Raw genomic sequence first — 11,431 nt, 5'->3', positions numbered from 1 at the left:
TCACTGATAATGGAATTGGCCACACCCCCCGTCCTCCCCCCACAGAGGAATGGTACATTCCATATTACACAGAAATCCGCCCCTGGTTCCGGATTGGCTCCTCCCACCTCCATACAGAGGATTAGAGACCGCCCACCTACCCTCCCCCCAGTACGGCCCCGCCCACTATCTATTACCTGTAAATACCGATAACGTTCCCCTCCGTCTGTCAGGGGGAGGAGTAATAGGTGGGAGGAGTCAGGAGAGGATTGGATAAGAAGGAACATGACTAACTATGTGGGAGGAGCGAACGATCGGGGGGGTGGAGCCCCAAATTGTCTCTCCGTGATTGGAGAATTGGAATTGCAATCATAGACGGAAACCCCGCCCACTCATCATACAGCCAGACCTTCCCACAACAAATATGGCGGCCCGAATCCTCTCTCCCCGCCCCCTCTTCTCTCCCACAACACGGCGCATGCGCAGAGAGGAGAGCGAACCGCCGTCACCATAACAACCGAGAACAACAACTTCCTCCACCAATCCCGGCATCCTCCGCGACCCGACCGAGGAGAAGACAGGTATACCGACCGACCTCCCCTCCCCCCACCGAGGAGAAGACAGGTATACCGACCGACCGACCTCCCCCCACCGACCGACCGAGGAGAAGACAGGTACACCGACCGACCTCCCCTCCCCCCCACCGACCTCCCCTCCCCCCCCCCCACTGACTGACCGAGGAGAAGACAGGTACACCGACCGACCTACCGACCTCCCCTCCCCCCACCGACCGACCGAGGAGAAGACAGGTACACCGACCTCCCCTCCCCCCACCGAGGAGAAGACAGGTACACCGACCGACCTCCCCTCCCCCCACCGAGGAGAAGACAGGTATACCGACCGACCTCCCCTCCCCCCACCGAGGAGAAGACAGGTATACCGACCGACCGACCTCCCCCCACAGACCGACCGAGGAGAAGACAGGTACACTGACCGACCTCCCCTCCCCCCACACAGACCGACCTCCCCCCCCCCCACTGACTGACCGAGGAGAAGACAGGTACACCGACCTCCCCTCCCCCCACCGACCGACCTCCCCTCCCCCCCACTGACTGACCGAGGAGAAGACAGGTACACCGACCTCCCCTCCCCCCACCGACCGACCGAGGAGAAGACAGGTACACCGACCTCCCCTCCCCCCACCGACCGACCGAGGAGAAGACAGGTACACCGACCTCCCCTCCCCCCACCGACCGACCGAGGAGAAGACAGGTACACCGACCTCCCCTCCCCCCCACCGACCGACCGAGGAGAAGACAGGTACACCGACTGACCGACCTCCCCTCCCCCAAACATACATTGAGGAAATACCGATCGTCTCCCCTGCAGATTGTGTAAGTTTTGCCCCCTTACATAGAAATGAAGGGTCTATAATTTTTATCATAGGTGTATTTTATATGATAGAGACAGAATATCAACCAAAAATCCAGAAAAATCACACAATACAAATGTTATAAATGGAGTAAAATAAGTATTTGCTCCCCTTAGTAGTTGGTGGAGAAACCCTTGTTGGCGATCACAGAGGTCAGACGTTTCTTGTAGGTGGTGATCAGTTTCCACACATCTCAGGAGGGATTTTGTCTTCTTTACAGATCTTCTCTAAATCCTGAAGGTCTCTTGGCAACTTGAAGTTTCATCTCCTCCATACATTTTCTATGGGATTAAGGTCTGGAGACTGGATAGGCCACTCCATGACCTTCATGTGCTTCTTCTTGAGCCCCTCCTTTGTTGCCTTGGTGATATGTTTTGGGTCATTGTCATGCTGGAAGACCCATCCATGACCCATCTTCAGTGTTCTGACTGAGGGAAGAAGGTTCTCCTCCAAGATCTTACAATACATGGTCCCGTCCATTGGACCCTCAATGCGGCAAAGTCGGCCTGAACCTTTATCAGAGAAACACCCCAAATCATCATGTTTCCACCTCCGTGTGTGACTGTAGGGATGATGTGACTGTAGGGATGATGTGACTGTAGGAATGATGTGACTGTAGGGATGATGTGACTGTAGGGATGATGTGACTGTAGGGATGATGTGACTGTAGGGATGATGTGACTGTAGGGATGATGTGACTGTAGGGATGATGTGACTGTAGGGATGATGTGACTGTAGGGATGGTGTGACTGTAGGGATGATGTGTGACTGTAGGGATGATGTGTGACTGTAGGGATGATGTGTGACTGTAGGGATGATGTGACTGTAGGGATGATGTGACTGTAGGGATGATGATGTGACTGTAGGGATGGTGTGTGACTGTAGGGATGATGTGTGACTGTAGGGATGATGTGTGACTGTAGGGATGATGTGTGACTGTAGGGATGATGTGTGACTGTAGGGATGATGTGACTGTAGGGATCATGTGTGACTGTAGGGATGATGTGACTGTAGGGATGATGTGACTGTAGGGATCATGTGTGACTGTAGGGATGGTTGTGTGACTGTAGGGATGATGTGACTGTAGGGATGATGTGACTGTAGGGATGATGTGTGACTGTAGGGATGATGTGTGACTGTAGGGATGGTGTGTGACTGTAGGGATGATGTGTGACTGTAGGGATGATGTGTGACTGTAGGGATGATGTGACTGTAGGGATGATGTGACTGTAGGGATGATGTGTGACTGTAGGGATGATGTGTGACTGTAGGGATGATGTGACTGTAGGGATGATGTGTGACTGTAGAGATGATGTGACTGTAGGGATGATGTGACTGTAGGGATGATGTGTGACTGTAGGGATGATGTGTGACTGTAGGGATGATGTGACTGTAGGGATGATGTGACTGTAGGAATGATGTGACTGTAGGGATGATGTGACTGTAGGGATGATGTGTGACTGTAGGGATGGTGTGACTGTAGGGATGGTGTGACTGTAGGGATGGTGTGTGACTGTAGGGATGGTGTGTGACTGTAGGGATGGTGTGTGACTGTAGGGATGGTGTGTGACTGTAGGGATGATGATGTGACTGTAGGGATGATGATGTGACTGTAGGGATGATGATGTGACTGTAGGGATGATGATGTGACTGTAGGGATGATGATGTGACTGTAGGGATGATGTGACTGTAGGGATGGTGTGACTGTAGGGATGGTGTGACTGTAGGGATGGTGTGACTGTAGGGATGATGTGTGACTGTAGGGATGATGATGTGACTGTAGGGATGATGTGACTGTAGGGATGGGGTGTGACTGTAGGGATGATGTGACTGTAGGGATGATGTGACTGTAGGGATGATGTGTGACTGTAGGGATGATGTGTGACTGTAGGGATGATGTGACTGTAGGAATGATGTGTGACTGTAGGGATGATGTGACTGTAGGGATGATGTGACTGTAGGAATGATGTGACTGTAGGGATGATGTGACTGTAGGGATGATGTGTGACTGTAGGGATGATGTGACTGTAGGGATGATGTGACTGTAGGGATGATGTGTGACTGTAGAGATGATGTGACTGTAGGGATGATGTGACTGTAGGGATGATGTGTGACTGTAGGGATGATGTGTGACTGTAGGGATGATGTGACTGTAGGGATGATGTGACTGTAGGAATGATGTGACTGTAGGGATGATGTGACTGTAGGGATGATGTGTGACTGTAGGGATGGTGTGACTGTAGGGATGGTGTGACTGTAGGGATGGTGTGTGACTGTAGGGATGGTGTGTGACTGTAGGGATGGTGTGTGACTGTAGGGATGGTGTGTGACTGTAGGGATGATGATGTGACTGTAGGGATGATGATGTGACTGTAGGGATGATGATGTGACTGTAGGGATGATGATGTGACTGTAGGGATGATGTGACTGTAGGGATGGTGTGACTGTAGGGATGGTGTGACTGTAGGGATGGTGTGACTGTAGGGATGATGTGTGACTGTAGGGATGATGATGTGACTGTAGGGATGATGTGACTGTAGGGATGGGGTGTGACTGTAGGGATGATGTGACTGTAGGGATGATGTGACTGTAGGGATGATGTGTGACTGTAGGGATGATGTGTGACTGTAGGGATGATGTGACTGTAGGAATGATGTGTGACTGTAGGGATGATGTGACTGTAGGGATGATGTGACTGTAGGAATGATGTGACTGTAGGGATGATGTGACTGTAGGGATGATGTGTGACTGTAGGGATGATGTGACTGTAGGGATGATGTGACTGTAGGGATGATGTGTGACTGTAGAGATGATGTGACTGTAGGGATGATGTGACTGTAGGGATGATGTGTGACTGTAGGGATGATGTGACTGTAGGGATGATGTGACTGTAGGAATGATGTGACTGTAGGGATGATGTGTGACTGTAGGGATGGTGTGACTGTAGGGATGGTGTGACTGTAGGGATGGTGTGTGACTGTAGGGATGGTGTGTGACTGTAGGGATGGTGTGTGACTGTAGGGATGGTGTGTGACTGTAGGGATGGTGTGTGACTGTAGGGATGATGATGTGACTGTAGGGATGATGATGTGACTGTAGGGATGATGATGTGACTGTAGGGATGATGATGTGACTGTAGGGATGGTGTGTGACTGTAGGGATGGGGTGTGACTGTAGGGATGGTGTGACTGTAGGGATGATGTGTGACTGTAGGGATGATGTGTGACTGTAGGGATGATGTGACTGTAGGGATGGTGTTCTTAGGGTCATAGTCACCATTTTTCTTCCTCCAAACACGGTGAGTCGAGTTGATGCCAAAGATCTGAATTTTGGTCTCATCTGACCACAGAACTTTCTCCTTCTCTGAATCATTTAATGTTGATTGGAAGACTTCAGACGTTCCTCTACATGTGTCTTCCTGAGGAGGACTCACCGTGTCTGGAGGGAGAAAATTGCTGACTCTGACCCTAAGAACATCATCCCTACAGTCACATCACCATCCCTACAGTCACATCATCCCTACAGTCACACATCATCCCTACAGTCACACACCATCCCTACAGTCACACATCATCCCTACAGTCACACATCATCCCTACAGTCACACATCATCCCTACAGTCACACACCATCCCTACAGTCACACGCCATCATCCCTACAGTCACACGCCATCATCCCTACAGTCACACGCCATCATCCCTACAGTCACACCCCATATCCCTACAGTCACACCCCATATCCCTACAGTCACACCCCATATCCCTACAGTCACACCCCATATCCCTACAGTCACACCCCATATCCCTACAGTCACACCGTCATCCCTACAGTCACACATCATCCCTACAGTCACATCCCATCCCTACAGTCACACACGATCCCTACAGTCACACACGATCCCTACAGTCACACACGATCCCTACAGTCACATCCCATCCCTACAGTCACACCCCATCCCTACAGTCACACCCCATCCCTACAGTCACACCCCATCCCTACAGTCACATCCCATCCCTACAGTCACATCCCATCCCTACAGTCACATCCCATCCCTACAGTCACATCCCATCCCTACAGTCACATCCCATCCCTACAGTCACACCCCATATCCCTACAGTCACACCGTCATCCCTACAGTCACACCGTCATCCCTACAGTCACACCGTCATCCCTACAGTCACACCGTCATCCCTACAGTCACACCGTCATCCCTACAGTCACACCGTCATCCCTACAGTCACACCCGATCCCTACAGTCACACCCGATCCCTACAGTCACACCCGATCCCTACAGTCACACCCGATCCCTACAGTCACATCCCATCCCTACAGTCACATCCCATCCCTACAATCACACATCATCCCTACATTCACACACCATCCCTACAGTCACACACGGAGGTGGAAACATGATGCTTTGGGGTTGTTTCTCTGATAAAGGTTCAGGCTGACTTTGTTGATCTGTGGCGGAGCGGCTCGCTGAGACGGATATCAGTCCAGGCACTTGGTGGATCCAGAGTCGGGATGACGCGGTGCCTGGACTGATATCAGTGATGTCACAGAGAGCGAACTTCAGACCTGAAAACGGGTCCCAGGAATGCAAACAAATTGTTCTCCTGTGACCCTTAGGAGAAGCCCAGCCTAACGAGGTCAGGCTGGACTTCTCCTTTAAGGATTTAGAGAAGATCTGTAGAGTGGACCAAAACCCCTCCTGAGATGTGAGCAAACCTGGAGGCCAACTCCAAGAAACGTCTGACCTCTGTGATCACCAACAAGGGTTTCTCCACCAACTACTAAGTCATGTTCTGTGAAGGGATCAAATACTTATTTTTTACTGTGGTTTTTTTTTCTGGATTTGTGGTTGATCTTCTGTCTCTATCATATAAAATACTCCTATGATAAAAATTATAGACCCTTCATTTCTATGTAAGGGGGCAAAACTTACACCATCTGCAGAGGAGACGATCATTATTTTCCCCACTGTAGTTCCTCCCCCAAAACATAGATCCCCCCCCCCCCAATAGATCCTCCCCCAAACATAGACCCTCCCCTCATCCCCAGATAGTTCCTCCCCTTGCGCCCTGCCCCCCATAGATCCTCCCCTCCCCCCCCCCCCCCCCCAAGCTAAGTCTGCACTCAACCCATCTCACAAATATAAATCCACCCTCACCCCCCACCCCCCCACACAAATGTCCGACCTCAACCCATTTCCCCCCCATTATGAGCCCACCCTCAACCCATCCCCTCTTGCCAATGTAAGTCTTTGTACAGCGCTGTGGTATATGTCAGCAGGGAATGGTTGGTGATGTGATTGGTTCCCCTCAGGTCTCCTCTCCTGGCGGTGCTCTCCGGCTCTCCTCATGGTTCTCTGACGGATTGGTTGGTTGTTGCGGCACGATGAGCGTTCCGGAGGTAGAAGATCACATCTCCCAGAAATACGACATCAAGAAGCGTCTGGGGAAGGGGGTAAGTGATGACATGAACCCGACCTCTGACCCTGCGCTATCATCAGGAGATTGGACACTGTCAAGCAGAACTGTAGGGGCCCCCATATAACCCTTCCCACTGGTGGGTATTCCATCCCACTAGCGGTTATCCTATGCCCTCTTACTGGCAAGTATCCCCTCCTACTGGTAGATATTCCCTCCTATTGAGGGGTATTTTCTGCTCCAGCTTGTACCAACTATCCTGGTGCCACACTACTTGAATGGTCCCTGGACCCCACCATGAAAGGTTCCGGTAAAGTTGCTTTGGACACCAGACCCTGCATTCGGAGCTCCGCCTTGTGTGACACATGGCGGGTTCTATAATACAGGTCAGGGCAGTGGGGATCTACACAGGTGTGACCCCCGTCTCTGAAGAACCCTTCAAGGGGAAACTCTTCCAAAGCCAGTGAAGTCAGGGGTGCCGCATTACTCAGAGGTTGGTAAGGGAACCGCCCTTTTGTGTCCCATTGACAATCCCCTCCTGCCTATACGGGGGATACTGGGAATGGGTATATAGGTATATTTTTTTGTACTGGAGGTGGTCCATATATACACCGATCAGCCATAACCCATCCCACCATGGACCCCACTAGACCTCTGAAGGTACGCTGTGGTATCTGGCACCAAGCCGCCACTAGCAGATCCTTTAAGTCCTGTGAGTTGGGAGGTGGGGCCTCCATAGATCAGACTTGTTTTCCCAGCACATACCACTGATGCTCAATTTGGTTGAGATCTGGAGAATTTGAAGGCCAAGTGAACACCTCCATCTCCTTGTGTTCCTCAAACCATTCTTGGATTGCTCAGCCCAGGCCTCCTTCTTCCATTCCTCGGTGCTCCAGTTCTGAGGCTCACGTACCTATTGTGTCTGTCAGACAAATTCACCCTCTTACATGTCAACAAAGGCCTAAGAGGACAGAAACGATCACCTACTGTATGCCAACAATCACCCAACTGTAGGAGGTTCAAGATGAAGCCCACAAGCAAACTAAACTGGAGATTTTCCCTTACAGTTCCCCCCGAGTGGCATTGAGAAGTACAGTGTTACTTGAATTGTATTCTAGGATTTGCTTGTCTTCAGCTGAGAGAACCTCCAATATTTTAAGACTTTCCATGAAGTATCAGAAATCTCATATTACGGTCTTCGTTATATTATTATATTGTGTGAATACCATGTCAGAGATATTTATCATTGTTAAAGAACATTGAGGGGGAGGAGGAGGAGGAGATTCTTCTGATTCACAATCTCTGCAGTAAGAGGCCATTTCCTTTGTTCTCTCAACAAAACTCTGTGCTGGTGTATGAGATGTGCTGCTGTTCATTACTGGAGCCTCCAGATTCCATCCAATGAAAAGTTACCAGCATTGCCTCCAAGAAGGCTCCCACCCCTAACTGCAACACCAAGCCTAACCCCACCCCTAATCCTAAGCCTATCCCCACCCCTAACCCTAAAGCTGGAGCCTCCAGATTCTATCCAACCAAAAGTTACCAGCATTGCCTCTAAGAAGGCTCCTACCCCTAATCACAACACCAAGCCTAACCCTAAAACTGGAGCCTCTGGATTCCATCCAACCAAAAGTTACTAGCATGGCCTCCAAGAAGGTCCCTAACCCCACCCCTTATGTTCTGTGTACTTATCTACCTTATGCCCAATCCCACCCCAGGCTGTTGCATCTCCGCATCCTGTCTGTATGGGGCAAGCAGACTCCAGACAGTCCCATGCATCTGTCTCCCTTGGTCTGCTTCTCCCTGACTTGGGGGATTTGCAGCATTGGAGTCAGGGAAGTAACTTCTCCCAATGATGGATGTCTGTCTCTCCTGATGGGTCCTAGGAATGTTGGTGGTTCAGGGAACCTGGTCAGTGGAAGAATTCAGAATAAAGATTTAGTTGCTCAGTCATTCAGCGGTTCCCCTTGACACTGGACGCCTCAGCTTTGGGGACCTTTTGCGGGTTCAGTCAGACCACTCCATGGCTGTAACCTATAACAACCATCAAGTTGAACAGAAAAAGAAATGAGAAGAATTGTGAGTTGGGCAGAGGGCCACCTCCCAGTCCAAACCACAGCTCACATTCTAGGTGGAGGTGACTTTCTCAGCCATCAGCTTCTGGATCAATGTGGTCTCTTCACCCAGAGGTTATTCGGTGGGGGATTCCCGATGTGGACCTATTGGTATCCCAGCTCATCCACAAACTGATCAAGTTTAGAAATCCTCAGTGGAGGTTCTAATGAGCCTGTGGGATCCATGTCATCCCACCTTTGCTTTTCCTCCCCTGAATCTCCTTCTATGGCCACTCTGCAGGATCTGAGTCAGAGGTCATTTCAGTGATTCTTGTGGCACCAAACTTGCTCAGGATGGTTTGGTACTCGGACATACTCCTGCCCTCTGGCAGACCTCCCTTGGCCTCTTCCAGATCGCAGAGACCTTCTGTCTGAAGGACAGATCTATCATCCTGATTCTCCATCATTCTGTGATGTCCAGGTCCTGAGAGACAGAGGCTGATTGGATTTGGTTATCCCAAAACTTTTCCATATTAGAAAGTTGACTTCTTCCAAGTTGGAAGGCTTGCTTTGTGTGGTATAAGAAATAATGCGGCGCTCAATAAAAGTTCATAAAAAGAAAAAGTACATATAGAAAAATTCCCAATAAAGTGATAATGTGCCTTTTTAAACAATGAGTTCCGTGTCAAACGTGCAAACTCCTCCACCTTAGACACTCAAAGCAGCTCCCCCCAGCATCGGGACCCCTGAAGGGTCAGACCCATAAAGGGCCACATTCCAGGAACGTGATCACAATATTCTTCCCAGTGTAGGCCTTATAGGAACACCAGATGGATTTGTGCATGAATATCCCATCAATGTATAGATAGCAGATAATCACCAGTATCCCAACATGTAGAGATAAAGAAAAAAACATCTAGTGCTCTCTGCCATCAAATTTTAATAGAATAAAAAAGGACTCACATTTATAAATAAAGCATTTCATTAAGTGCCAGAATAAAAAGCGCTAATAAAAAATACCCTCATGGAGAGATGGCCGCGGGTGACGCCATCGTAGCTCCTATCCTTCCGTACGCGTTACGTCCCAGGAGGCGGGACTTTTATCAGTGGATACGGAGGCACGTTGTACACCCAGCTTAAATAATAATAAATATTCAACAGAGGAGGGGAACACCCCCCTCATTACCTCTATCATGGAAACACTACAACCTGAAAACCAGGAAGTAGAAGCGGCAATCCATACGCTGCCAGAAACGGCCAATAAAAGGAAGCTGTCCCCTATTATGTGAAATCGCCCCACTAAAGCAATGTGTGACTAATTTGGAAAAGTATAAAAACTATGATAAAAATAAAATTAAAAGACTTCATCCATGGCCATCTTTTACAAATATACTCAATAACAGAACAATTGAAATGAATAAAAATTTTATAAAGAAAATTAACGATCCGGAAATAAAACAGTTTAAGTCAAAATTGACATTGAAGCCAGCAGGGACCCCCACTTCGTTTCAAATATCCAATAGGATTCCCTGCGGCTTAACTGCCTAATAAAATTGCCTCCTCTCAATACCCCAAACTTCAAGCCCCTGGGGTCACGATTATTAAAGAGACATTCTCTGTTTTTAATCCTTTTTTGATGTTCTTCACATGATCCCCCAATCTGACATGAAGTTCCCTGGAAGTCCTACCGATATACTGGAGACCACAATCGTACTCCAGCATATACACCACTCCCTGTGTGATCCAATCATTGATCTTATATTACTTATTTGTAAATCAAATCGTAAAATCTTTCCTTTTGTTATTGTTCACCTTTGTTTACAGGCTACACAATGGCCACAGACATAAAAACCTTTCAGAAATGAGAAGAACCTCCTCTAAGCTTGTATAGGCGGATCAATCACTCCTGGGGATAAACAGTCACACAAAGAGGGGGCTTTATTGTAAATAAATTGTGGACGAGTAGGCCATACAGAACCTAAAATGTTATCTTGTTTCAATATAGGCCAGTGTTTAACCACCTCAATACCGGCACTTTCACCCCCTTCCTTCCCAGACCAATTTTCAGCTTTCAGTGCTCTCGCACTTTGAATGACAATTACTCAGTCATGCTACACTGTACCCAAATGAAATTTTTATCATTTTGTTCACACAAATAGAGCTTTCTTTTGGTGGTATTTATTCACCACTTCATTTTTTATTTTTTGTGTTATAAGCAAAAAAAGAGCGAATATTTTGAAAAAAAAAACTAAATTTTCTACTTTCTCATTTAAAAGAAACCAAAAAAATTTAATTTTGTCGAAAATTTAGGCAAAAATGTATTCTACCACATGTCTTTGGTAAACAAAATCCTGATAATTGTATGATCATTGGTTTGTGTGAAAGTTATAGAGTCTGCAAGCCATGCTACGCATTATTGAAAATGTATCAATCCTAATGCACTGATCTCATTTCTTGAGGCCCTAAAATGTCAGGACAGTACAATAACCACCCAAAAGACCCCTTTTTGGAAAGAAGACAGTCTGAGGTATTTAGTA

General features: G+C 48.3%; 1 protein-coding gene across 1 annotated transcript in view; it reads left to right on the top strand.

Annotated features, from left to right (window-relative positions):
- Positions 1–415: 415 nt before the first annotated feature.
- MAPK15 (mitogen-activated protein kinase 15) overlaps positions 416–11,431 on the top strand; it is a gene marked incomplete at its 3' end in the record, with an annotated part of 31,966 nt that continues 20,950 nt past the window's right edge. Inside the window, 2 exon segments of the mRNA XM_073611151.1 lie at positions 416–560; positions 6,737–6,877. Of these exon segments, the coding sequence (XP_073467252.1) occupies positions 6,809–6,877 (69 nt within the window).

This window comes from Aquarana catesbeiana, unplaced genomic scaffold (assembly GCF_042186555.1).
Source record: "Aquarana catesbeiana isolate 2022-GZ unplaced genomic scaffold, ASM4218655v1 unanchor213, whole genome shotgun sequence".
Lineage (NCBI taxonomy): Eukaryota > Metazoa > Chordata > Amphibia > Anura > Ranidae > Aquarana > Aquarana catesbeiana.
This window is presented reverse-complemented; position numbering and strand designations above follow the sequence as displayed.